General features: G+C 61.8%; 2 protein-coding genes across 6 annotated transcripts; both read left to right on the top strand.

The window, feature by feature from the left end:
* Nucleotides 1–652: 652 nt before the first annotated feature.
* FZR1 (fizzy and cell division cycle 20 related 1) lies at nucleotides 653–22,600 on the top strand. 4 transcript variants are annotated; one of them, XM_055342881.1, is made up of 14 exons: nucleotides 653–825; nucleotides 12,460–12,582; nucleotides 14,223–14,348; nucleotides 14,438–14,501; nucleotides 14,577–14,704; nucleotides 15,204–15,286; nucleotides 15,725–15,908; nucleotides 16,467–16,532; nucleotides 17,241–17,343; nucleotides 17,429–17,613; nucleotides 17,732–17,965; nucleotides 18,456–18,560; nucleotides 19,151–19,252; nucleotides 19,634–22,600. In XM_055342881.1, exons 2-14 carry the CDS (start codon nucleotides 12,514–12,516, stop codon nucleotides 19,673–19,675), a joined length of 1,491 nt encoding a protein of 496 aa, XP_055198856.1. In that variant the 5' UTR covers nucleotides 653–825; nucleotides 12,460–12,513; the 3' UTR covers nucleotides 19,676–22,600. The 4 variants fall into 4 exon arrangements, with proteins under 4 accessions (XP_055198856.1, XP_055198854.1, XP_055198857.1 ...); XM_055342879.1 differs by lacking the exon at nucleotides 653–825 and adding an exon at nucleotides 1,263–1,712; XM_055342882.1 differs by lacking the exon at nucleotides 653–825 and adding an exon at nucleotides 4,583–6,241.
* TEKTIP1 (tektin bundle interacting protein 1) lies at nucleotides 21,799–25,741 on the top strand. Of its 2 annotated transcripts, XM_055342885.1 has the most exons (5): nucleotides 21,799–21,888; nucleotides 23,090–23,211; nucleotides 24,884–25,122; nucleotides 25,224–25,349; nucleotides 25,449–25,741. In XM_055342885.1, the coding sequence occupies exons 2-5, from the start codon at nucleotides 23,129–23,131 to the stop codon at nucleotides 25,625–25,627; spliced, it is 627 nt and encodes a 208-aa protein (XP_055198860.1). In that variant the 5' UTR covers nucleotides 21,799–21,888; nucleotides 23,090–23,128; the 3' UTR covers nucleotides 25,628–25,741. The 2 variants fall into 2 exon arrangements, with proteins under 2 accessions (XP_055198860.1, XP_055198859.1); XM_055342884.1 differs by having other exon boundaries at nucleotides 23,090–25,122; nucleotides 25,224–25,741.
* The last annotated feature ends 25 nt before the right edge of the window (nucleotides 25,742–25,766 follow it).

Here is a 25,766-nt window from a genome sequence, read left to right as displayed (position 1 = left end):
TGACTCACGCTGGTGAGCAACTTCTCCGAGCTTCTCGACCACCTATTTTTTTTTTAGATAAATTTATTTTTTTATTGGTGTTCGATTTACCAACATACAGAATAACACCCAGTGCTCATCCCGTCAAGTGCCCCCCCTCAGTGCCCGTCATCGACCACCTATTTTGTTTGGAAAGTGTCTGGATGCTCTGCCCATGTGGGGGGCAGGGATTTTTGTCCCTCCCCTGGGCCAGCGCTGGGTGCGAGCGCAGTCCGCGGACTGAACCACCGTCCCGCGGGGGCAGCGGGGTCGGCCCGACCCAGACGTGCACCTGCTGTGGGGCGCGCCCGCCCGGGGGGAAGGGTCTGCCCTTCAGTGCCCGCGCCCGAGCCTGTCCCCCGCTCGGACCCACGACCTAAAGGAAGCACAGCCGTGCCCGGGGGACCCCGCCCGCCCCGGTCGCCCGTGGCAACGCTTGGCGCCGCGCTTCCTGTATTGATTCGAATCGCGGGCTACGTCACGTCCTCCCGAGATGCCCGCCGCGCGCAGGCGCAGTCGCGCGGGGGGCGGGGCGGGGCGCGCGGCGCGGGCGCGCGGGGGGGCGGGGCGTGGCGGCCGCACGCAGCGCGCCGGCGCGGGGGCGTGGCCGGCCGCGGGAGCGCGCGCGGCGGAGGAGGGCTCCGGGAGGCCGCGGAACAGCGACCGCCGCCATATTAAGGAGCGCGGAGCCCGGGGTCCCGTCGGCGGCGGTCGCGGCCCGGCCGGTGCAGCGGTGGGCGGCGGAGGCCGGCGCGGCGCCGGGAGAGGCGGGGTCGGCGGAGCCAGCGGGCGACCGGAGCGAGCCAGGTGAGGCGGCCGCGGGGTGGGGGCGGGGGCGGGGGCGGGGACCCGCCCCCCGGGCCCGGGCCGCGGCCCCCCCACCCCGAGCCGGGCGGGGCCGGACGGCGGCGCGGGCCCACCCGGGACCCCTGACTCCGAGCCGGCGGCCCCGGACGCCGCCCCCCGGGCCGCGCCGGGCCCGGGTGACCTCCGCATCGCCCCGCCGGCGTCGCCCCTCCCGAGCCCCCTGCGGCCGAGCCCCCCCGCCGGCAGCCCCCGAGCCCCGCTCGTGAGGGCGCGGCCGAGCTGTCCCCGAGAAGCGCCCAGCCCGGGCCTCCTCCAGCCCTGCCCCGACCGAGGCTGCCCCCGTGGCTGTCGCGGCCCAGCGGGGCTCGCCCCCTCCCCCCGCCCTGCGGCCCCGAGACCCCGAGGCGACCCCGTGCGCCCCCCGCGCCGCCAGCCCGCCCGAGTCCAGCTCTCCGTGGGGGCCCGGACCCCCGCCTCCGCCCAGCCACCCTGTCATCCCAGGGCTCTTCCCGGGAGCCCCCAGTGTGGAGTGCTGCTCCCATCACAGCCATGCCCCCCCACCCCCACCCGTTGGCCCTGCACCCCCAGTCCAGCCCCACGCGGGAGGCCCGCCCCTGTGCACCTGCCTGGCCCAGACCTGCGTCCTCGTCCGCGAGAAATCATCCCCTCTTTCAGCTGCCCGCCCTACAGGGAACTAGTCCTCCTGCTTTCACTCCCATCCGCGGAGTGATGACCTCATGCCTCCCGTGGGTGAGGCTGCACCCTCCCCCTTCGCCTCCCCCCCCCCCAACTTCTTCCCGTACCTTCAGTGGGGGAGGATTTACCCAAAGGAGAAACAGGCCACCGCAACATACACAGGTGTTTCCCTTAGCCCAAATCGGGGACAGGTGAGAGGATCTTTGAAATGAAGGAGGTCGGGTGGTCTCCCCGGGGAGGGCGGGGATCTGCACACTAGAGGCTGATGGGATCTGGGGACAATCCTCAGAGCGGGGCATTGTCCCCTAGAACGCATCCTAGGCTGTTGTTCGTCCAGAATTTCCCGTGGGCCGTCGTGGCCTCTGAGGTCCAGGGTCCCTTCCGTCTCAGGAGTACTAGACTGGCTGGCTGCCTTCCGAGCCCAGGGTGCTGCGCCGAGTGCCGAGTGAGCGGGGCTCCACTGCTCCAGGAGCGTTTTAGGGAGGGTGATGGGCTCTCCCGCTCTGCACACCAGGCTTCTGGCCCGTGGATGGCTCTCGGTTCAAAGGACAGTTGCTTTGCTGGGTGGTGGGCAGTGTCCGGGGAGCTAGCCGGGCTGCCTCTTCAGGCTCCCATGACTGTTTCTCTGGGGAAATCTCAGACCCCGGGGCCCAGCCGGTGGTGGTGGCTGTTTGGGGCCAGGGGAGAAGTGCTGGGAGGCAGCTGGGGAGGCGGTGAGTCTTCAGAAGCCGGTCTGCCTCCATTCTCACACCAGGCCCTCTCTTTCAGCAGGAGATCTCCCCGTGCTATTCGGTTGGGGCCTCTGGCCTGATGGGTGTGGGGACCTTTTGCCTGGTAGCACCGAGCCAGGCGAGGATCCCGGATCGTTCTTTTGGAGGGCTGATCCTGGGGACCCATGTCAGGTGTCAAGATCAAGGGACTTGGTCTTTTAGGAACCAGCAGAATGGCAGTGCCATCGTAACTCTCTCCTGGAACAGAGGTTCTCAAGCCGAGACATTGGTGCTGTCTGGGATATCTGTGGTGATCACAACTGTGGCTGCTCATGGTGTCGAGTGGGTGGGGTCAGGGATGCTGCCCCCCCTTCCCCGCCCAGTGCTCAGGATGGCCCCAAATATCCACAGTGTCAGGGGGGAGACTTGGGCCTGGGTTGAGACCGAGAGCCCTCTGAGGGCAGGGACTCTCCCCAGGGCCTGCATAGTGCCTGGTAAGGCTGGAGCTCCAGAGCACTGCCTGAGTGGGTGCTCGAGGGCGGGAGTGGCCCGAGGATAGGGTGCGTTTGGCCCCTTCTGGGAGTTGGCACAGGGAGCCAGAGGCCTCGAGAGCTGGGAAAGGACTACTAGGCTGCCCCTCTTCTGCCCAGCTGCTTCCCACCATCCAGCTTCTGGTCCCTCACAGGCCCTAGTAGCCTCCGGCTTGTCAAGTCCACTGGTCACCGCCCTGGCTACCTCTCACTGCACCTGCCTGAGATTTGGTGTGTGCAGAGCAGCCACAGGTGTGTGTGTGTGTGGGGGGGGTTGTGTTGAGCCAGATGCGTCCTGCAGCTCCTTTTGCTGAGCGCTGGGACTCCACATACAACCAGAGCTCCTTCTCATGTGGCATTGACGTTCTGGATGGGGGACATTCGTGTCCCCAGCAGCCATGCATCCTTGGCAAGTGACTAATTTCTCCTGCTATGGCTTCCTCGCTTGAGACTGGTACAGGAGCACAGGGTGTGTCCCACCAGTGGTTCAGTCCTCAACCATCGTGCCTAATAAATGACCCCTGCCCCCCAAAAGTGGACTGTGGACTCCACTCTCTGTGGCTTCGTATACCTGCCTGCCAGTGAGCAGACTCCTTCACTGGCCCTTCTTTTCATTATTTATTTGCTGAATTTTTGTTGGTAATAGATCTATTCAGATATAATTCCCGCACCATATGGTTCACCGATTTAAAGTACATAGGCCAGTGGTCTTCAGCTTTTGCATCTATCCCCACTAATTCCAAAGCATTCTCATCATTCCGAACAAACCTTTCCATTATGCATCAGTTCTATACCCTCCCCAGCCTCCGGCCCCACGAGCCCCCTCCCCGTCCGTGGATGAGCCTGTCCTGGATGTGTCACACACGTGGACTCACACACTGTGGGGCCTCCTGTGTCTGGTTCCCTCCCTGAGTGTCATGGACCCAGGGCCCGTCCCTGGGACAGCGTGTGGGCACCTTGCCTCTGTTCGTGGCCCAGTGATCTGCCCCTGTGTGGGGGGACACATTATGCTTCTCCACTTGCCAGTTGCTGGACACTTGGGCTGTTGCCACCTATTACCTGTTACAGATACAGCCTCTACGAACAGTTGAGTACAGGTACTCATGTGGCGACCCTTATTTCTGATTTGAACCCAGATGCTTGTTTGCTCTCCACATGCTTTCTTGGCGGGCACACTTAGCTTCCTGTCCTCATTTGCTGCTGGTGCCTGAGGTTGGCTCCAGAACTCCAGGCCCATGTGGCCGGTGCCAGTCGTTGTTTGGTTGTCCTGCAGGCTCCCGGGTTGAGTTAGCCCAGAAGAGGCCACTCTTTCCTTGCACCTTCCCCACCCCAGCCTCACTTGGGGCCATCCTCTCTGCCCCCTACTCTCAGGTTCACCTGCTTCCTCACCTGGACTGGGCAGGCACAGTCTGGTCCCCCTGCTCCCCAGTGCTCCCTTCCACGTGACCCCACCTTTGGTCCATAGAGGCACATCTCTTGCTACTCCTGGCTCCCTGTCCTGCCCCACCTCCCTGCCACTGGCCCCAGGACACGGCCCGGCCTGGTAGACTGTGCTTCCAGCCTTTCCTTTCTCTCTTCCTGCCTCCAGCGTGCTCCTTACACCCAGCCTCCCTAGACATGTGCAGTTCTCTAGAGCAGCAGACCATTCCTTCCAGATTCCGGTGCCTTTTTGCATATTCTCTTTCCAGAGGAAAGGAACCACTGATTTACATGGGACAGACTGTTTGCATAGTGTCCTACAATAATGGGGAAAAAAGGAGACACTGGCTGGGCGGGAGGTGGGGTGGGGAGAGGATGGAGTGAGCAAGAGAGGGTCTGACTGCTTCTTGGGACTTGTCTGTCTGCACTTAAGGCTGAACAGCAAGAGAAAGGTCCGCGCTGGTCTACTGAGCCTGAGGGAAGCCACTCTTCCCCTTAAGGATCCCCGTAAAGCAGGGTTTCTCTCCTGGAGGCAACGTCTGGCGATGTTTATGGTTATCGTACTGGGGGTGTTCTGGCATCAAGTGGGTGGGGGCCAGGGATGCTGCTCAGCCCCCTGTGGTGCCCGTGATGGCTGCCCACAGAGAAGGATGGGGCCGCAGTGTCAGCAGGGGTGGTTGGGGTTCCCTGCCTAAAGCATACTAGGTTTTAGGGTTTCCTTCTGTCCTTACCTGGGACCTGGAAGTGGGATCCATGGTGAGACCAATTGAGGAGGCACTTTCTGATGCTCAGGGCTCCCTGAGGGGGTCAACTCCCTGTCCCTGCAGGTGTGCAAGCAGATGCGGTCGTGAGGGGGTTCACTCTGAAGCCTTTAAGGCCTGTCCAGCCTTGAGATCTGGCCCTCTGACGTAAACCACAGCTGCAGTCACATAAGTGAGCATACATCGTTCAGGTGCCATCGCCAAGTTTCTTTCCTTTGCGTGGGGGTTTGCATCCTCTGGGCTGCTGTGGACCCTACGCCCTTGCGGCCCAGATGTCTCACCACGTCACACTGGGGAATGGGTACCTTGCAGTGCCGAGAGCTGGGAGATGAGTGGCTTGACCTTGGGCCCATTTCTGAGGCTTAGAGCAGCAGTGCTCACCTGGGGAGCCAGGTGTGTGCTCTCATGACCCTTGTCACAGAGTAAAAAGGGAGAGCCTTTGCTCCAGAAAGCCACATCCTCTAGACTGCCAGCCCTGCTGGACAGGACTCCTTGATCAGCCCAGGGCCTGCCCGCACAGAGTTGGGGGGGGGGGGTCAGCATTCGCTGAGTGAATGCATGCTAGAACTTGCTCCTCAGGCACCAGCCCCTTCTGGCCTCCCCAGAAACAACTTGCCTCTCGTGGTGATTCACATCAGCCCCCCAGAGGAGGCACATTGTCACCTGTGTCAGGAGCACCTGTGTTAGGTACCATTTAGATGCCAGCTCTTCCAGGCCTTGCCTTTTGCTATACTGAGAGGTGAGGGACCACGAGCTCATCACGTTCCCTCTGCCAGGGGGACCTCCCTCTTCAAAAATCCCATTCTGTGCAGCAACTACTGGGCTCCTAGGAGCCGGCATTCTAGTTGAGGTCTGGAGGCCACGGCCAGCCCTCCATCACATGGCTCTACGTCTCTTACTGACCGTAGTCTTCCCTCTTGTGAGAGATCCATTCTTCTCCCCTGCAGGGGCAGTGAGGGAGGAGAAGGGGCTCCACCTGGCCACCCAGCCTGCAGCAGGGCCAGCTCCTCACTGGACAGCAGCAGCCGTGGCCGCCGGGGAACCTCCCTGTGCCACAGACCGCACACGCTGCCGACAGAGGAGCAGGAGGCAGGCATATCTGGGGTCTGTTGTGCTCCTGTCACCGAGCCCCTGGGATCAGCCACCACTTCCTAGCCTCTCCTCTGGGTCAGGCACACTGCTGGCTGCTTCACAGAAGCCCCGCCCAGTTTTATAGCAACATAGGTGGCCATATCCCTTTAACCCACTTCAGAGAGAAGCTGCTGGGCCAGTAGGAGTTGAAGCCAGGACTCAAAGCCAGGTCTGCCCTTTTCTGAAGCTCTCCTTTATCTTTATCTGATAGACCTTTCTAGGACTGTATGGTGTTGGTTTTGTGTGTGTGTGTGTGTGTGTGTGTGTGTGTGTGTGTGTTGGGGGGGATGCTGTGAGGGCTGCTTACAAGTCTGCCTGAGCCGAGACAGAAGCAGCAAAGCCAGAGGCTCCCATGTGAGCAGAAGATGGAACAGCTCCCCCTTTTTCTCGTTGGATCTTTCTCATGTGCTACTTCCCCAACCTCTTAGAGACCAGCTGAGAAGAATATGACCACCTCCTGGGGCCCCGGCAAGACGCTCCAGTCTTCTCAGGAGGAAAGGGCTGCTAGTCGGTAGTGTGGGAGCACCCAGAGCTGCCCCCGGGTCTCTGGCAGCCTCTGCCTGTGGATCTCTCAGGTGCACGTTCCTCTGGAGAGTTCAGGGGTCCTGTGATGGACTGTGCCCTGTGGTGGCAGTTCCCAGGGAACCCATAGCCATTTACCAGTATATTCCTTATTGGTGGATGGTTCCTGCGAGAAGCCACTAGCAAATATTCACATGTGGTATGATGTGATGCCCCAATCCAGAGCAGGCCTTTGATCTTCAAGCAGCTGGCTCCGGGGCTGGGCCTGGGGACTCTTCCCGCTGGGGCAGCAGCATAATCTGAGCAGCTACGGGTGCTCCTAGCCGGTTCCTCCTTTGTGGAAGGGAGATAGCATTGCACCTGGGGGAGGAATTAAGTAGAGGACCTGGAGCTATGCTGGCCCGGGGAAGGGTGGGGGCAGGATCTGCTGCTGTCATTGTGAAAGGGGCCAAGAGTGGTATCCTGTTCATTTGGGGCCCTGTGCCCACACGGAACGTGGCAGGGTGTGTGTCCACAGGCTCCTTCATACCCGTGTGGGTAATACCAGGTGCCACTTGACCTCGACCTGTTGGCAGATGGCTTCTCCCACAGAAACTGGAGTTACCCTCACCCAGGACAGTTTGCCAGGGGACACCCGGTGGTGTCAAGGACATGTGGTCGTCACAATGGGAAGAGCCTCTGGTGTACTCTATTTCATAGGTAGCCACACCCAGGCCAAGGTCATCCTCAAACACCAAGTCATGAAAGCCCTGTTGTGGGGACATTTCCTTTCTTTTGGCTTACTGAAGAGCCTTACAACTTCTAACCCAGGAGGGACCGGTTTTTCGAGATAAACAGGACCTTCGAGAACTTGAAATTTGGTGAGCGCTTCTGGAAGCAGAGTGCTCCGTCCTGGGCCCAGCACGAACTTGGGAGGAGATGTGGCCTGTGCTGCACCCAGGCCTGGAGAGGGGACTGCTACGTGTCCAGGCCAGTGCCCCTGTGATGCCCCCCGTGGCTACACCCTGCTCCGGGAGGCTGGGAGGCAGGTGGAAGTGCCACATGTTGTGTCATTGGTCCTTGCTGACGCCAGGCTCAGCCACATGTCTCATCATCTCCCTCATTTGCTGGCCTCCCTGGCCCGGTCCCAGAGCAGGTCTGCCGGGTACTGTGAACATTCCAGCCGGACCACTCTCTGAGAGGGTGTCCCCGGCCCCATCCCTCCATGCCAGGACTACCCTAGTCGTGACAACCACACATGTCCCCAGATACCACCCAGTGTCCCCTGGGGGTTGGGGAAGGAGGATGGTCCCAGCAAGAACCACTGGGTCGCGCCTAGAGTAAGCTATCCTTGCTGAGTTCCCAGTTGGTGGAAGCCACGTGAGCACCGCTCCCGGGGCTGGGCGAGGTCTGGGCGAGGTCGGGGCTAGCGGGGAGCTGCGGAGGCTGCGCTCCACTGCTGCTGGTGGGAACGGGCCTGCTCTCAGGCCCCAGATGGGTGAGGAACATGGCCAGCGCCTCGGAGGGGAGCCCGGGGGACCTGGGCAGTCCCTGACCTGTGCAGACTCTAGCTTCTGCTGTGTGGGAACCTCCTCGTCCTGTGAGGTGACTGGGGTGCTGGCCATCTCCCAGAAGAACAGGCGTGCAGGTTGGAAGCTCGTCTGAGGCAGGGGCAGAAGGTGGGCCTCCTGGCTCTTTGTTCCGGGGGCCACTGCGAGAGAAGGGGAGACCCCCTTCTTTTTTTTTTTTTTTAAAGATTTTATTTATTTATTCATAGACACAGAGAAAGAGAGGCAGAGGGAGAAGCAGGCTCCATGCAGGGAGCCCGATGCGGGACTCAATCCCGGGTCTCCAGGATCACACCCCAGGCTGCAGGCGGCGCCAAACCGCTGCGCCACCAGGGCTGCCACAGGAGACCCCCTTCTTAAAGGTTGGCTTGCTAGGTGCACTGGTACCCCAGGGACCGTACCCCGTGGAGGGGACAGTGGCAGCGAGTGGCCGAGGGCTCTGGCCCCCCTCACCTGACCTGGACACCAGATCCCCTGCTGCCTTCCAGCTCGGGCTCAGCCTTGGGGGGTGGAGCAGGGGAGCAGATGACAGCTCGTTCACAGAAGCATCACCGCAGGCTGTTGGGTATTGTATCAGGAGGACTTTCTCGTCTGAGGGGCAGAGGCCAGGGTGCCCTGCTGGCCGCACCCCAGCCCTGGGCCCCGCAGCTCCGTCTCCCCCGCCGGCCTGTTTCTTTGGTGAACATGTTCACGGGATGCAGAATCCAAGAAATACAAGCTGCCGCACCCGAGGAAACCAGGCTTCCTCTGCTCCGGGCCCCTGCCCCCTCGGTGTCTCCCACAGCTGACCTGGGCTGCCTGATGTGCCCCGAGCCCCCGGAGGGAGCTTGCGCCGCGCTGGCTGCCCTGTCCCCTGGCGGGGAACGAGCCTGCTGACGCTGTCCTTGGACGTGTGGTTTTGCACACACAGCTACTACGGGCAAATTCTTAGAAGCAGAGCTACTGCATCAGAAAGGATGTGCGTTTGAAAATTAGGAAGCAGCTGCCAAATTGCCGTCCTTCGAAGTCGGCTCTCAGCTCCTGCTGGGGAGCGTGTGACCCTGCCTTCTCCCTGCGGCTGGGCGGCCGGGGGGGCGCTGGAGGTGGGCACCTGCTGCCCTCCAGCTGCTGGCGAGGGTGGGCGTCTTTTCTCAGGAAGGCCACGCTCCCACCCTGCACCTCTCTGTGTCTCCCGCGTCTGGCACATATTTCTCCCGGTTGTGTCGTCTTTTTAAATAAAACCATTTGTGGTTTGTCTTGCCTTCTGGACACTTCGTTTCTCCTGGGCCCTGCTGTCCTCACAGGGAGTCACCTGAGGACATAAGGGTGGTGGCCTTGCTCTGTGAGCAGGGGGTCTGGATTCCACTGGAAGTGAGCCTACCTGGGCTGAGAGGTTTAGAGCCCCGTAGTGCACGGTGTGACTGTTCCCCGTGCTGAGGCTCCTCATTCCCCTAAGCCCCCTGGCCCTGAGCAGCCCTGCCTGGGGAGAGCCGGAGAGGGGCATCCCCTGAGCGTAGGGACTGCACATGGCCTTCATCTGGTCCCCCCAGGGCTCACTGCCTGGTGGGCCAGCTGGGCTTCACTCTGCACACAGTGGCCAAGGGAGATAGCTTCCTCTCTAACCCTCGTTTCCTTGTCTGCAAAGGGGAGAGGACCCCTCAATGGTAGAACTTGCCGGAATGGAGCCATGGTTGCTCCTCTTCCGGTCCCTCTTCCTCCTGCTTGGGAAGGAATTCTCAGTCCTCAAAGTGGCTGGCTGCTGGCCTCCTGGAGCTCAGCCTTGGTGTGCATGTGGCCCAGCCTCACTCTCAGGACTGTCTTCTGAATGGGCATCTCTGGCCTGGACAGAAATTCGTATGGGCATGCCGCCCCAGGAGTGGTCACGGTGGTTGGGGTTTGTTCCTGGGGCAGACCAGTAGGTCGACGTGGAGCTGGCCTGGAAGGGGAAGGTGGGAAAAGGGGTCTCACCCCCAGAGAAGTGAGGGACACAGCCATCACTCACTTCTGGACTCAGTGACAAATGGGCTGAACCAGTCTGGGGACCTCTGTGGGGCATTCAGGGTACATGCAAGGGGGGTGGTGGCCAAGAAGGGGATGGCTGTTCCCACAGGTTTACCCCAGCCAGAGGGCCTCAGCCCCACTTTGCTCACCAAGCAGGAGGCCCACTCTGTGGCCCTGTGGGGAGGACGGAGGCCGGGGGAGCTCAGAGGAACGCCAGGCCCAGTGGAGGGAGGACCCTGGGGGCCGGTGGCCACAGACAGGCCTTTGGGCAGGAGCCCCTTTTCCTGCCCCCACGTGACCCTGAGGTGTTGATGCCCCTCGTTCAGCCATCACATGTCCATGTGCACGAGGCGGTAGTGCAAGCACGCAGTTTGTGAGGCCATGCACTGGGAGCCCCAGCTAAGATGTGCGAGCCTGCTAACATGGTACAAGCCGTGGGACACACCGTGGTGGCTGGTGGCTGTGTTCTTTTGCCTCCGAGTTGAGTCCAGCTGGCTTGGCTTTGGCTGTGTCCGCTCTGGGCCTGGACCACGTCAGGCCCGGCCTCTGTGTCCCATGATTGCAGGTGAGGGTCAAAGACTGAACTGGCTCCTGCCTGCCCTTCAGCCACCGGCCCCGGAACCCATCAGAGAGGCCGTTTGGGGACTTGGATCGGCCTCAGTATATCCTGGTGTGGCCACACCTGGAGAGGGCCGAGTGGTATATACCCAGGTTTGTTCCTTTCTGGGTGAGGTGAAGCTAGTACTTTTCTCAGGAGTCTTGTGGACGGGACCCTCTGGGGACCCCCTATGAGTGGGGTCATACAGGAGGTGTCCTCCTGTGTCTGGCTTCTCTCGCTGAGAGCAGTGTCCTCAGGCATCAGAACGTCCTTTCTTTTTAAGGTTGAGTAACATCCAGTGCGTGGGTGGCCCCCACTGTTTGTCCTTCATCTGTGGACAGACACTGGGGAGTCTTTTTCTGAGTGGCTACTAGGAGTAGTGCTAGTCAGGGCGTTAGAGTACTAGTTCCGGCGTGCGTCTGCCTTCCTCCCTCCTGGGTGTGTGCCTACAAGTGGAATTCATGGGGCACGTGGCTGTGTGTGTGTGAGAGAGGCTTCTCCGGAAGCTCGTGGAGATGGGAGCGGGGAGTCCGTGCTTCCTGGGGACAGAGTCTCAGTTTGGGAAAGATGAGAAAGTTCTGGAGACAGATGCTGGGGGTGGTTACAGGACAGTGTGATCGTGCTGCTGAGCTGTGCACTTACAGTGGTTACAGTGTCTTTTGCCACAATTTTTTTAAAGGCCAGTATTGATGTCTCCAGGGTGTTACACCTTGGAATTCATAAACTAACAATTTTTGACCAGCCTTTGTTTTTTAACTTGATGTTTTCCTGTCACGGACCCAGGCTCCAGCCAGAGTAGCCCAGCGACGGTGACTGTGGGTGCACAGGGGGTCTGGGCCAGAGAGCAGGTGCACTGGGGGAAGCTGCAGTCCTCTGAGCCCCCTCTGTGCCAGGCTCTGTCCCTGCAAAGTCTTACATCAGCCTCCAGAGGCTCTGTGGTGCCTCTGGGGAGGTAGGGCTGGCAAATGTTTCATGTTGGCTTCTGGAAGCAGCTGCTGGCAGTGGGCCTGGTGTCCGGCCTCATGGCGAAGAGCATCCTCCTCTCAGAGGTGGCTACTCCCTCCCCCTTGCGCGCAGCCCTTTCTTGCCTCCATGTGTTCCTCCTTCTAGAACATTCTTCCCTCCCTCCCCTCTTCTTACTCCTCTTCAGAGAAGCCTTCCAAGCTGGGATGAATTCAGTGGGAGGTGGGTGTGAGCTCTGCAAACTGGCCAGGAGCAGAGTGGAGCTGCTGAGTCCCACCCCGCTTGTGCACACACAAGTGCCTGTAGGTTGAGGACTGTGGTCCAGTTCTTGCATTAGGACCCAGAGGCTGCCCTATTCAGGGAGGAATCCATGCTGCGATGGTAGCTCTTGTCCAGCCCCCACCTCAGGGCTGGACATGGTCTGGGGGCAGCTTGTGGCCTCCGAGGATCTGAAGCAGGAAGGCAGCACGATGGGGTGCATGGGTTGGAGGGGTGGTCCCAGCATGAGCCCCGTGGCCCAGGAATAGATGAGAGACTTGCACTAACCAGGACAAAGCCAGGAGGTCTGGCAGATGGTCCCTCAGAGGAGTCCCGGTCCTCCCCGTCCCATCCCCCTGGGGCCTCTCTGGCCTGTGGGGAGCACCCTGGGCTCCTGGGAGGAAGGCCCTACACATGGTAGAAGGACTCGGCCGTCACCACGGGGTTTCCTGTGGTCACCAGGCAGTGGAGGGAGCTGCTCCTCACTGGTGCTGACCTCTTCCGTCCTTCCTGCTCCAGGCTGACCTTGGCCTGCTGACCTTGGCCGGCGGGCTGTGCCTGCCCTGCGGCGCCATGGACCAGGAGTATGAGCGGCGCCTCCTGCGGCAGATTGTTGTTCAGAATGAGAACACGATGCCCTGCGTGAGTAACTGGCACCACAGCCCCACTGGTGCAGTCCTGGCTCCACGCGGTTGGGGGCTAGAGGGGTGCAGTGAGCCACTGGGCTTCAGCCTGCAGGGAATGGGGTGCTGGGCAGGTGAGAGGCACAGCCACACACCAGGGAGTCCCCGGGCTGCCAGTGTGCCTCCTGCTGCTGGAGCCCTCATGGACCATCGGCTTCCCCTCTGTTCCTGTGGGGCCATGCTCGGGACTGCCTAAGGGGCCAGGGGACATGAGCTGCCCTCCCAGTCTCCAGAGAAGGAGGTGAAGGGCCCAGGGGCTCAGAGCTGTGGGGCTCGCCTGACCGGGCAGAGGTGTGATGGTGGCCTGAGGTGGCCCTGTCCTTATCTGCAGGAACCCAGCAGAGTTTGGAGGTGCCTCTTTCCTGTGCCCCACACCTCTCAGCCATGCCACCTGTGTCCTGGGCTCCTGACCTGCCCCAGGCTGTACCTGCTGCTCCCCTCAGCACTCTCTAAGCTCGGCGCCTGGCAGTCAGGCTCCACCCGAGGTATCCCAGGGCCATGCTCCTTCTGGGGGCCCCGTGGGGGCATCCTTTGCCTCTCTCAGCTCCTGATGTGGCCAGCAGTCCTTGGCTTCAGAGCCATCACTCCCATCTCTGCCTTATCATCATGTCCCCTTCTCTGTGTGTTGGCGTCTCTGACTCTTAGGACACAAGGTGTGGATTTGGGGCCCATCCCACTCCAGGATGGTCTTTTTTTTTTTAAGATTTTATTTATTTGTTCATGAGAGACCCAGAGAGAGGCAGACACACAAGCAGAGGGAGAAGCAGAATCCTTGTAGGGAGCCCGATGCAGGACTGGATCCCAGGACCCCGGGGTCAAGCCCTGGGCCCAGGGCAGTCGCTCAACCATTGAGCCACCCAGACGCCCCCAGGATGGTCTTGTTTTAACTGAATTACACCTGCAATAAAGTCACTTCCCAGGTGCTGGGGGATAGAACTTCATGTCCTTCTGGGAGACACAGTTGAACCCACGGCAGATCCCTTATAGAAAAAGGACCTTCCAGGGGTGCCTGGGTGGTTCAGTCAGCTTAGCATCTGCCTTTGGCTCCGGTCAGGATCTCAGGGTCCTGGGATTGAGTCCTGTGTCAGGGCTCCCTGCTCAGTGGAGAGTTGTGCCCCCCCCCCCCCACCGCCCACCGTGCTCACTTGCTTTCAAATAAGTAAGTAAAGTATAAGAAAAGAGAGAAAGGACATTCCTGCAACAGTTGAGAGGGGTGGGCTGCTTGGCTGGGAGCTATACTCCCGTGCCCACTTCCTGGTTCTGCTGAGTCGAGGTTCTGTGGAGGGACCGTCCTTGTTTGATGGAGATGGGGCAGCAGCTCTCAGTGCCCAGGGAGTCAGGGGACTTAGGTCTGTACTTTCCCCTCTCCAGCTGTTTGTGATGGCTGGGAAATAAAAGCCCTGTCATGCCAAACCGAGCGCATGGCTCACCTACCATTTCACCTCTCCTCCTGGACCTCAAAATCAATCCCCTGGTTTGGTGGCCAGAGACTGAGTGCAAGGAGCCAGGCTAGGCCCAGCCTCCGGGTCTGAGAGGAGAGGCTGACCTTGGCACTTCATGCTGGGGGGCTCTGAGGCACCAGCCCTGTCGTCATTGCAGGTTGCGGAGATGCGGCGAACCCTGACGCCTGCCAACTCTCCCGTGTCCTCCCCCAGCAAGCATGGAGACCGCTTCATCCCCTCCAGAGCTGGTGCCAACTGGAGCGTGAATTTCCACAGGATCAATGTGAGGGGCTGCCCAGAGGGCAGGGGGTCTGGGGGGGGAGCTGGGCAGTTGCTCCAGCTGGCCCTGCCTCCTTTCCCTCCCTCCCACAGGAGAATGAGAAGTCCCCCAGCCAAAATCGGAAAGCCAAGGATGCCACGTCAGACAACGGCAAAGGTCAGGAGTCCGGTCCCCCTGCCCCAGCCACCCCCCCCAAGCCTCTCCCTGGCCTCATGGAGCCCCTGTCCGCAGACGGCCTGGCCTACTCTGCCTTGCTGAAGAACGAGCTGCTGGGAGCCGGCATCGAGAAGGTGCAGGACCCGCAGACAGAGGACCGCCGGCTGCAGCCTTCCACGCCCGAGAAGAAGGGTCTGTTTACGGTGAGCCTGCTGCCTCCTGGCTGGCAGCCTGCACTGCTCCAGGCCACCCGGCTTGGCCTCCCCACTTGTTTCTCCCGAGCTCCCCTTGGGAGCCGCTTAACCCCATGCCTCCAGCCAAGAGTTTGCTCTACTACTGCCACGAAGGCAGCCCTGGGGCAGGTCTCACGTGCATGGTCCTGAGCCTTGGGGCAGCCCCAGGGCGGTGTCAGAGCCTGTTTGGGTCTCCTGAGAGATGGCTGGGGGGCTGGTGGCTGGGGGGGTGGAGAGGTGGACACTGGCAAGTCACAGTCCAGAGGCCTCGGGCATGAGGCCTGGTTTGCTTCTCTGGATCCCCGGAGCCCAGGCCATGCCTCTGGCCAGTGCTTCCCCCGGGGTCAGTGTGCACCCCACACTCCTGCCCAGCCGCCAGCTGGGCAGGGGCACCAGGGCTCTGAGTGGGAGGTCCCTGAGCTCAGACTGAGGCTCCACTCAGCTGTTGTCTGCCCTCCCCTGCCCCCAGTATTCCCTCAGCACCAAGCGCTCCAGCCCTGACGATGGCAACGATGTGTCTCCCTACTCCTTGTCCCCAGTCAGCAACAAAAGGTGAGTCTGGGCCTGCATGGGCCAGGATGGGACGGGGCGGGCGGCCAAGTGGTGCTTGGGAGCCAAGATTGGTTCTAGAACTGGGCTCAGGGTACAGCGGTGGCCCGGGGCACCTCCCACATTGAGGATGCAGCACAGACTCCGTGGCATTGCACCCAGAAGGGAGTCAGGGAGGGCTCCCCAGAGGATGTGCCAGGCAGAAGGGCATGATGTGGCTGTCAGAGCTCCAGGTGGCCAAACATCTGATGGTGGAGAGGTTGGTGGCCACTGGGTCATACGTAGCCTGGGATCGCGTGGGCGGCCGGAGTCAGGGCCCGGTGAGTAGGAGACCCTGAGAGGGAGCCTACGGCTTCTAGGGCTGCAGAATGGGGAGGAGACCGTGGTTGCCTTAGGTTACACCAGCACAGACCCACGAGGGGGGCCTCTATCTCTCTGTAGTCAGAAGCTACTGCGGTCGCCACGGAAACCTACACGCAAGATCTCCAAGATCCCCTTCAAGGTCCTGGATGCCCCGGAGCTGCAGGACGACTTCTACCTGAACCTGGTGGACTGGTCATCCCTCAATGTGCTCAGCGTGGGGCTGGGGACCTGCGTGTACCTGTGGAGCGCTTGCACCAGCCAGGTGGCCCTGCTTAGGGAGCATGTGCTGGGGGGGCAGTGGGGGTCTCAGTCGGCCTCCGCCTGTGTCAGCGGGAGAGGTGCAGCCTGGGGACAGCCGAGGGGGCCATGTCCCTGGTGGCGGTCCACCCACCTACCCTGGCAGCGGGTCTCTCCGAGTGGCAGCTGGGGTTTAGGGCCGCTGCTCTTTGGAGTGGGCTGTTGTCAGGAGTAAAACTGAATGCAAGTGGGTTCCAAGGAGGCAAGTGAAGCCGCCCCAGAGAGAGGACCACCCTTCCTCTGCCCACAGCAGCTGGTGCCCTGCACCCATGACATGGTGCTTTGTCACCCGGGCGCCCCTCCTCTAGGTCTGTGCTGCTGTGTGTCCCCTCCCAGCGTGCAGCCTCCTGAGCACTCCGGCTGTGTTACCCTGCGTCTCAGCGCTGACACCAGGGCCCACAGGCCTGAGCAAATGTTTGGGGGATGGACGGGGGGGGGGGTTGGTTGAACAGATGGTGAGGGGGTTCCCGGAGGCCCAGTGGGCAGTATGTCCACTCACACTGACCATGTCCCCTTTGCCTAGGTGACCCGGCTCTGTGACCTCTCAGTGGAAGGGGACTCAGTGACGTCTGTGGGCTGGTCTGAACGGGTCAGTACACAGGCCCCGTCCCCCGGCTGGGCAGGGCTGGCACAGGGGAGATCTGACCTGGTCTCACTGGTAGGGGCCCTTCACAGTGCTGGGAGGGCTTCAGAGACCCACAGGAGTCAGAACCCAGGCTGGAGGTCACTCGTTTAAGCTCCAGGAGTGGCATCGGCACCCCTGCCTGTCCCCAGCCTGAGAAAGATGGTTACAGTTGTAGGGCTCCTCCGCAGAGACCCTGGGTCACACTCAATCCCCTGCAGGTGGCTCCCCCTTGCCTCCACAGCTGGTGCGGCAGCCGCACATTGAAGCGCAGATAATTAGTGTGTCTGTTAGCTGGATTTTATTTTTTTTAATTTTTATTTATTTATGATAGTCACACACAGAGAGAGAGAGACAGAGACACAGGCAGAGGGAGAAGCGGGCTCCATGCACCGGGAGCCCAACGTGGGATTCGATCCGGGGTCTCCAGGATCGCGCCCTGGGCCAAAGGCAGGCGCCAAACCGCTGCGCCACCCAGGGATCCCCTGTTAGCTGGATTTTAACAAACCTGTGTGTTGGTGTGACCATCTTCCTAGAGGTTTCCAAGGAGAGGTAGCCTTTTGGCCCAAAGAAACTTGCAAAGATATGGCCTCAAGGCCCTGCAGCAAGGAGGGTGAGGGAGAGGTCCCCATGCGGGGCCTGATGTCTGCTCCCTCCCCATGTGATTGGTCTTAGGGGAACCTGGTGGCTGTGGGCACACACAAGGGTTTTGTGCAGATCTGGGATGCAGCCGCAGGGAAGAAGCTGTCCATGCTGGAAGGCCACACGGCACGCGTTGGTGAGGAGCCGCTCAGTTCCCAGGGGACAGGTGTGATTCTGGTGGGCAAAGCCTCAGCCTCCCTTGCCCTCTGTCTGGCCTCTAGGGGCACTGGCCTGGAACGCTGACCAGCTCTCATCTGGGAGCCGGGACCGCATGATTCTGCAGAGGGACATCCGGACCCCGCCCCTGCAGTCAGAGCGGCGACTGCAGGGCCACCGCCAGGAGGTGTGCGGACTCAAGTGGTCCACGGACCACCAGCTCCTCGCCTCAGGGGGCAACGACAACAAGGTAGGCACCGCGGGCCCCCTGCCATCCTGGCCTGCGGCCTGTCCCTTCCACCACAGGTGTTTCGGGGTGCAGGGGTGCTGAGACAAGCTCAGAGGTCTCACTGCCACTGCCTCCGCAGCTGCTGGTCTGGAACCACTCCAGCCTGAGCCCCGTGCAGCAGTACACGGAGCATCTGGCGGCTGTGAAGGCCATCGCCTGGTCCCCACACCAGCATGGGCTGCTGGCATCTGGAGGCGGCACAGCTGACCGCTGCATCCGCTTCTGGAACACACTCACAGGGCAGCCGCTGCAGTGCATCGACACAGGCTCCCAGGTGTGCAACCTCGCCTGGTCAAAGCACGCCAACGAGCTGGTGAGTGTGGGGCTGGGTAGGGCCTGCGGGCAGGAGCATGCATGCGTCCCACCTCGGTAGAAAGCCGTCAGGGTCCCTCAGTGAAGAGGCAGGGGCAAAGGACCCTGGGTGTGCAGGCGTGGGGGCTGCGTGGGAGCCCTGGCCCAGTCAAGGCTTCCCCTAGGGTCCTGAGGTTTGGCCGGGCGCCTGCCCCCCATGTCTTGGAAGACTGGAATGTCTGGATGTGCCCATTCCGGACGCAGGCCCTCCCGCCCAGCGCGCACTGGAGAGGTTCACAGAGCTCTCAGGCGCTGTGTGGCTCTGGTCAAATCCAGCCTGTCAGCCAGAGTGCAGGGAGCAAGGGCTGTCCCTTGTGGCCTCTCGCTTGGTGAGCCTGACACGCAGGCTCCGGCAGCCTCGCTGCCTGGTGGGAGCGTCACACTGCTTGCATCTGAGCCCCGGGGCCACCGAAGGGGGGCCTGGGTTCTGACAGTGCCTTCTCTGCCCCCAGGTGAGCACGCACGGCTATTCGCAGAACCAGATCCTGGTCTGGAAGTACCCCTCCCTGACCCAGGTGGCAAAGCTGACCGGACACTCGTACAGGGTCCTGTACCTGGTGAGTCTGCCCTGACCGGGTTCTGGAAGAACAGCACTGCCCCATGTGCCTGAGAGGCATTGTGCAGCCCTGCCTCAGCATCCCCCGGCCTGGGCGGCCTCCAGGACTGCAGTAGGGGACATCTGTAAAGGCCAGGTTGTCCCACCACCTGGAATCTGTTTTCCACACCCCTGCCTTCCTCCACTCATCTGTGTGTGTGCACACGCACGGAAGGAGTCTCTGTGGATAACCCGGGTCCGAGTGCTCAGCTGCTCTCTGGACATTTCACCAGACCACCGTTTGATCGGGCTTGGAGAAAGGACCACTCTCTCCAGATGTGCCCCGTTGTTTTTTTCTTCTCAGAAGAAAATGTTTTGTGTTTAAACCAATATATCGTTTGTCTGATTGTACAGAACAGACTGTGTCTCCTTGCAGTGGGTGGGGGATGGCCTTGCATTTTTACCAGGATGCTCCAACCTCGCTCTGTCATGCAGCCTCGGTGGGGCCCACCCCCTTGAGCCCTGCACCCCTCTGCTCCATTCCGGTAGCTTTGTCCAAGGAGGGGTGTCTGCAGGACAAAAGGATGAGGAAGGGTCTGTCTCCTTCCACAGGCCATGTCCCCCGATGGAGAGGCCATAGTCACTGGTGCTGGGGACGAAACACTGAGGTTCTGGAACGTCTTTAGCAAAACCCGTTCGACAAAGGTAAAGTGGGTCGGTATCAGTGCCAGATGTTCCCCCACGCGCGTCCCCTCAGCCTCAGTCCTAGGGGCTCCCCCTCGCCCCGCCGCCTGACCAGCCCTGTTTACCCTGTCAGCTGCACTCTCCCTGGGGTCCCCTCTCTCTCTGCTCCCCATCGCCGAGCAGCCCCAGCCACGTGGTACCAGGTGCTCGGGAGTCCTGGGAACCTGGGGGTCCTGGGAACGGTGCCCGCAGGCCCCTGTGCCCGAAGCCCCGCATGCCCTCCAGGCAGAGGTTTTTCCCACCCCCCTGCTGCCTGGCGCCTGGCCCGGGTGGCCTGGCTGAGTGGCCCGCGATTACAGGGAGGCCACCCAAGGGCCACAGGCTCAGCGGTGCCTCCTTTGTGCCCCGCAGGAATCCGTGTCAGTGCTCAACCTCTTCACCAGGATCCGGTAAACCCTCGGGCCTCCGTCCGAGTCGGAAGAGTACCACCTCTCGTCGGCGTGCATGGACCCTCCCCTCCCCAGCTCACGGTCCCCAGAGGGGGCGGGCGGGGAGTCGGGCCTGGAGAGACCCCGAAGATTCTCATTAAAGCCTGATTGCGAACCCTGGCAGCCGGTGTTTGGGGCGGGGACGTGGCCGGGCACCAGCAGGAGGGGGCCCGGCTCCCTCCATCCTGGGTGGCCCCAGCAGGGACCATCTGTTTGGCTGCTGTGCTCGGAGCACGATGGACACTTCCTGGGACCCAGCCTGCTTCCATCTGCGTCCGCCGCTGCATCGTCGGGGCTGCATGCTCTTCCCAGAAGCACGTGCTCACTGCCACTGCCGACGCCACCACCACCACCACCACTCATGCCTACAGGACAGACCCCTGGGGCTGGGCAGACTGCCGAGGTCAGCACATGGATCGAAGGGACAGAGCCACCTGATAGGTTTCTCTGCGGCTGGTCCTGCTGTCCTTGCCCCGGCAGCCACGCCGCTGACTCTTCCAGAGGCACCACGTCAGGAGCAGGCCCTGGGCAGTCTCCGTGCCGAAGGACGTCATCTTGAGATGGACTTGTCTGAGGAAAACGAGTCAGGTCCATCGGCTATCTTGTGTTTACCCTGACCCTGCACTGTCCTTGTTACTAACGGGGGTCACAGCCCTGTTTTGTCCCCAAGCAGGACTCGGGTTCTCGCGGCTTGCTGGGCAGCCAGTCAGGGTAACCCAAGGGCAGACTCGACCCTAAGAGGGTTCCTGTGGGCATCTGGCCCTCCTCCCTAGCCCCTTGCCACACCCTAGGCCCCCTGGTTGGGTCCTGCCATTGGTGCCATTGGCCTTGGGGCAGGCAGGGGAGGAGGCACCCATAGGTCCTTCCAGATACTTCCTGAGCTTCCCCCAGCCTGCCTCATGGCCATCTGCTCTGTCCAGCTGCCCCATGGGCCCATCCACTCCTGCCTTATCTCCAGACCAGGAGAAATGGAGGAAGGGAGAGCCTGGGCGTGGCCAAGGTTGTGAGCATCCCCCCCCCCCCACGCCTCAGATCAAGGGGTGCTGATGGAGCAGACGGGGTGGAGCAGGCCTGGGCGAGGTGGGTCCTGCAGAGCCAGGGAGGCCTGCACGGAGCCCCTCCAGGTCCCCGTGGCCATGTGTGTGCACGTGTATATATGTACTTGTGATTTTTCTTTGGGTTTGTTTGTTTGTTTGTTTGTAGATCAGTCCCAGAAAATTTAAGCCTGGTGGGGTAGGAGCGGTGGCTCACCCACTACCCACTGGGGGGTCGGGAGGGACAGCGCTCACAGCTCCCGATCAGCCAAACCTGCCTGAACTTGGGGAAGGGACCCCTCCTCCCCAGCCCTGATCTGCCTGCCGCAGGGACGACAAGGGACAGTGTACATAGATGTGTGTATTTTGATTGGTCGTTCTTTGAGTGTTTTTTTTTTTTTAAGAAAACAATCCTGACTCTGCCACGCCCTCACCTCGTGCAGTTGCCAGAGCCCTGGAGCTGGCCGTGCTCATGACTGTGTGCCCCCCAGCCTGTGGACTGGGCCTGGGCCTTGGGATAGAGAGAGGGGCGCAAAGTGTGTCTGCAGCCGCAAGTGTGTGTGGGGCTAAGTGCAGGGGCTGGGGACGGAGGGGCGCCTGGTGCAGAGCTAGCCTTGTTCTTGTGAAGTGCAGCATCGTTGTCATTAAACCAGTCGTGGGTTCATGCACTGCTAGGGCTGGCTGTCCATCTGTCTTGTCTGTCTGGTCCTCGGCCGGGGTGTCTAGATGTCACAGATGGCGCAGGTGGCTTACCCTGGGTGAGCCGGCAATGGAGAAGACTCACCTGTAGTCTGTAAGAGGTGCTGGTGACCCCGAATTCAGGGTCCCCGGGGGCTGAGGACGTGGGTGTGGCCCAGCCAGGGTGCAGCCCCGCCGTGGGGAAGAGGCACTCAGCCCTGGTTACCATCTGGAAGGAGAATGGGCCAGAGTAGTGGTCTGTGTGTGCAGGGGCTGGTCACGGTGGGGTCGAGGGAGGGCTGGGGCGAAGGAGCAGATGAGGACGGGGTGAGGGGGCCGCACAGCAGCTCTCAGGTGAGACAGGTGCTCTGACCATCTCCACCCTACACAGGGAAACGGAGGCCAGTGTGGGATCTCCCTGGCCCAGCATCTCCCACAGGGGTGGAGGCTGAGAGCAACGAGCAAGGTTGGTTTCTGTTGATCTGTGAATGTAGCTTTTGCAGTGAAGGGAATGGGATTTAGTAGTAGTAGGGGGTGAGGCACAGGCCATGGGGGGGGGGCACGGAGCGGCCGGTGCGGGGGCTGACGAGAGGATCATAGAAGAGGGATTTGGATGTGGTCAAGGGGAGGGAGCAGCAGGTTTTGTGTCTCTGGAGGAAAGCCAGCCCAGGCCAGAGGGGAGGTGACTCCGGGCAGGACCTGGCAGGTCAGGGAGCCCCGGGGGGTCTTGGGAAGAGGGATGAGCCCCCTACAGTGAGCAGCTGCCCACATGTGGCACAGCACCCAGAGGCCCTTCCCTCTAGGTGAGGAGCCCTGTCCGGGCAGTGGGGACCAGGCCATGGGGAGGGTGTGGGCTTCCACCCCTCGGACAGCAGGGCCGGCGTGGGGCCGGCAGGAGGCGCTGCGCAGGCAGCCAGGAGCGGGTGGGAGGGGGCAGGCAGGTCTTGCGGTTCTCGTTCTATTTTTCATTACTGTGGTAAATATGCATAACATACAGTTTACCATCTGAAAGTGTGTAATTCCGTGGTTTTTACTACATTCATGAAGTTGTGCTGCCCCCATCTCTAGCTCCAAAACATTCCACCACCCCAGAAGCATCCCCGTCCCCGCCCCTAGCCCCCTTTCCATCCGTGGAGGAGCCCATCCTGGACGTGTCACATAAATGGACTCATACACCGTGTGGCCTCATGTCTGGTTCCCTCCCCGAGCGTCGTGGGCTCAGGGTCCGTCCCTCGGGCAGTGCGTGTGGGTGGACACATGGTCTGTGTCGTCATGCAATTGAGGACTGTGCATGGGGCTGCTGTGCGTGCCTGCCCGGGGATCTTGCTGAGTGTCGCAGAAGCAGATGAGGGACAGGGCCCGAGGAAGGGGGGCGGAAGCTGGGGTCCCAGTGGGAGCTCTGGAAGGGTGCGCCTGGGGCATAGCCCGGAGCCGAGGAGGTGGGAGCCCAAGGTCTCGCACAGGGAGCCGGGGCCTCAGGGCCAGCAGCTCGCTCCTGGACAGACCCCCCCACCCCACCAGGCACGCGCCTCCTCTCACCTGGCCCTCCCGGCCCAGCCCCCTCCACTGGGGGAGGGAGGAGCAGACTGGATGGGGGCCAGTGCTGGCCAGTAGCGTTGCCAGGACACCGAGGGTGGCCTTTATCACTGTCAACAATGGCCCTACAGGCCTTGCAGGCTTGAGCCCCTGGGGACCCAGAGGCAGACATGCAGACCCTACGGCGGGAGGCAGCCCGGCCCTACGTCCCCCGGGGGACCCTCGAAGCCGACTTCCCAGCACTGCTGTCCAGGTGAGTGCCCACACGGCCCCATGCGCCACCGCTGTGTGTCAGGCCTGATGTTCTTGAGTGTCACTGACTCCAGTCAAGGCCCGTCGGTGCTGAGCCCTTGCCCTGTCCCAGCCTGGCCGCTCCCCGGGGGTACAGGCAGGGCCGGCAGAATGGACTGGCTCTCCGGGAGCCTCCTGCAGCGGCCTGCACACACCGCCAGGCTGGGGGCTGAAGCCAGAGAGGTGTCTCTCCTGGTTCTGGAAGCCAGCAGTCCGAGACCAGCTGGTCCGCAGGCCAGTTCCTCCAGGGCCTAGTGCAGCAGCTCCACTGTGCCTCCCTGGCAGTCCTTGGTGCCCCCTGGGGATGCATCCCCCCCAGTCTCTGCCCTGGCAACACAGTCCTCAGTGTCCAAGCTCCCCTGTCCAAGGACACCAGGCCCTGCACACAGGTGGGGCCGGCCCCAGGTGCCCGCAGCTTAGCAATGGTGTCTGCTGGGACCCTGCTTCCCAGCGGGGTGGCTCTGAGACACCAGCCGGACGTGGACTTGGGGGGCCCTTCCCACCCAGGGGAGGGGGTAGTGCCCCTGGGCCGCCCCACTACTGCGCGCCTGTGCAGACGGGGGCGCCCACTCGAGAGCAGGCACAGAACTTGCCGGAAGCCCAGGCGCGGGGGCCGCGGCAAGGGGTAGGGTTAGCGAGGGCAGGCTGTTCCGTCACCTCTTTCCAGTGGCAGGAAGGCTCTGGGTTGTGGGCCAGGGTGGCATTCGCTTGAGGTTCTCCCCAGCTCCAACGTGCTCTTCATCTGTTACATCGACATTTGACAGAGACCTGCTGGCTGTCACTGCACCTCAGTTGTGAAGTGTTGAGCTCACGGGGCAGGGTTCCCAAGGCGACCCCGAAGCTGCCCTTTGAGCAGCAAACCCTGTCTCCTGTCAGGTCCCCAAACCCACCAGGCTTGTCCCACCCGCGAGCAGACGGGTGGGTTTCTAGTCCGTGATGTGACCCTGTCCCGAGGGGCGAGAACAGGATGCAGGGAGAAGCCCGGGGCCAAGGCCCGGCTCGTCCTCGCCCTGGGCCTGGGCGGCGGTGCTGCCAGACGAGATTCCCTGCAGCCTCAGCAGCTTTGAAGGGGTCTTTCGCTTTGTGGTTTTTTTTTTTTCCACTTTTTGGGTTTCGTCTGCTTTTGTTTTTAATGTTACCACATTGAAATTCGATGTTTAGTTATTTTATTTTTAAGTCATTTTTACACCCAACACAGGGCTTGACCTCACAACCCCCGAGATGAGGAGTCACAAGCTCCCCACCCCAACTGCACCAGCAGGGGGGTCCCTCAACCTTTACAGTCCAGCTCTGGCCTGTGTCCCCGTTCCTTACACCGTTCCCTGTGCCCCAGGGCCTCTGTACATCCCCCTCGTCAGGGAAGCCATCCTAATGCTCAGCCTCAGACAGGCTCTGGCAGCAGAGGCCGCCTGGCACAGGGGCTCCCCCTGCCATCCCGTGTCCCCGGGATGGGGTGGGGAGGACAGGCCAAAAACACTAAAATAGGAAAAGGTTTAGGGAGGGTCCTGGAGGGCTGGAGAGGAGAGGGGGCTGCAGGGCTCAGCACCGCCCCCCAGCCCGGTGTGCGTGCCTACAATGCAGGGCAGGGCCACAGGCTCAGCCTCTATCTCCTGCCCCCTGCCTTCACCCCCTAGTGAGGACTACCTGTCCCTGGAGGGGCCCCGCTGGGCACCGGCCATCAAGCAGGCAACACGCTGGAAGTACACACCCCTGGGACGTGACGCGGCCGGCCAGCTGTGGTACACCGGCCTAACCAACTCGGACTCCCGCGAGGCCTGGTACACGCTCCCGCGGGCCCCGGACAGCCCATACCGGGAGGCCTATGCCCGCTGGCACGGATGTCACAGCCACCGGGAGCGAAGCATGCCCTCGGGTGAGTGCTCAGCCCTGCCTGCCCCCAGCCCCAGGCCAGGCCCGGGGGAGGGGGGGACGGGGCAAGGGCCAGAGACGACCTCCCGCCCCCTCCCCCCACAGCCTATACCCAGTGCCTCCGGGAGACCGCGTGGCATGACCCCATCATCCCTGCCCAGTACAGGGCCCCCAGCACGCAGTGGGGGAGCATGCTCTGGAAAGACAGGCCCATCCGGGGCAAGGAATACGGTGAGGAGGGGGTGGAGGCAGCCGGAGGGAGCTGGGCCACCTGGGCTGGGGTTCACACGGCCCAGGGGACAGGAGGTGACCTGGGTCCTGGCCCCACAGTGCTCAACAGACACCGGTACGGGGTGGAGCCACCAGGGCCGGCCTCTGACTATGTGCCGTACCTGTCGGTGCCTCAGCGCCCGCGCTACACCACCCAGAACTACCGGCAGTGGGACCTGGAGCCTTACTGCCCCTCCACCAACCAGCGGCCCCCGCCCATCTACACACCCATCCACTGATAAAGTTCATGCTGCCTGATGCCACCCTCTACAGGGACCCCAGCGCCTCTAGCCCTCCCCAGCCCGCTCCTGTGCATCTGCCCCCTGGACTGGGGTGGTGGGGAGGACGGGGCGGGGGGGGGGGTCCAGTGGCAGCCAG

The sequence above is a fragment of the Nyctereutes procyonoides genome, unplaced genomic scaffold, assembly GCF_905146905.1.
Source record: "Nyctereutes procyonoides isolate TBG_1078 unplaced genomic scaffold, NYPRO_anot_genome, whole genome shotgun sequence".
Lineage (NCBI taxonomy): Eukaryota > Metazoa > Chordata > Mammalia > Carnivora > Canidae > Nyctereutes > Nyctereutes procyonoides.
Note: the sequence above shows the minus strand (reverse complement) of the source record. Positions and strands in the feature narration are given on the sequence as shown.

What these genes read in the sequence shown, in the direction of transcription:
- FZR1 (XM_055342879.1), top strand. Translation starts at nt 1,563, where the DNA reads ATGCCTCCCGTGGGTGAGGCTGCACCCTCCCCCTTCGCCTCCCCCCCC. An exon ending in TTAGCCCAAATCGGGGACAG is followed by an intron (nt 1,713 to 12,459) that starts GTGAGAGGATCT and finishes TTCCTGCTCCAG; the next exon opens with GCTGACCTTGGCCTGCTGAC. An exon ending in GGAGCGCTTGCACCAGCCAG is followed by an intron (nt 15,909 to 16,466) that starts GTGGCCCTGCTT and finishes CCCTTTGCCTAG; the next exon opens with GTGACCCGGCTCTGTGACCT.
- TEKTIP1 (XM_055342884.1), top strand. Translation starts at nt 24,825, where the DNA reads ATGCAGGGCAGGGCCACAGGCTCAGCCTCTATCTCCTGCCCCCTGCCT. An exon ending in GGAGCGAAGCATGCCCTCGG is followed by an intron (nt 25,123 to 25,223) that starts GTGAGTGCTCAG and finishes CTCCCCCCACAG; the next exon opens with CCTATACCCAGTGCCTCCGG.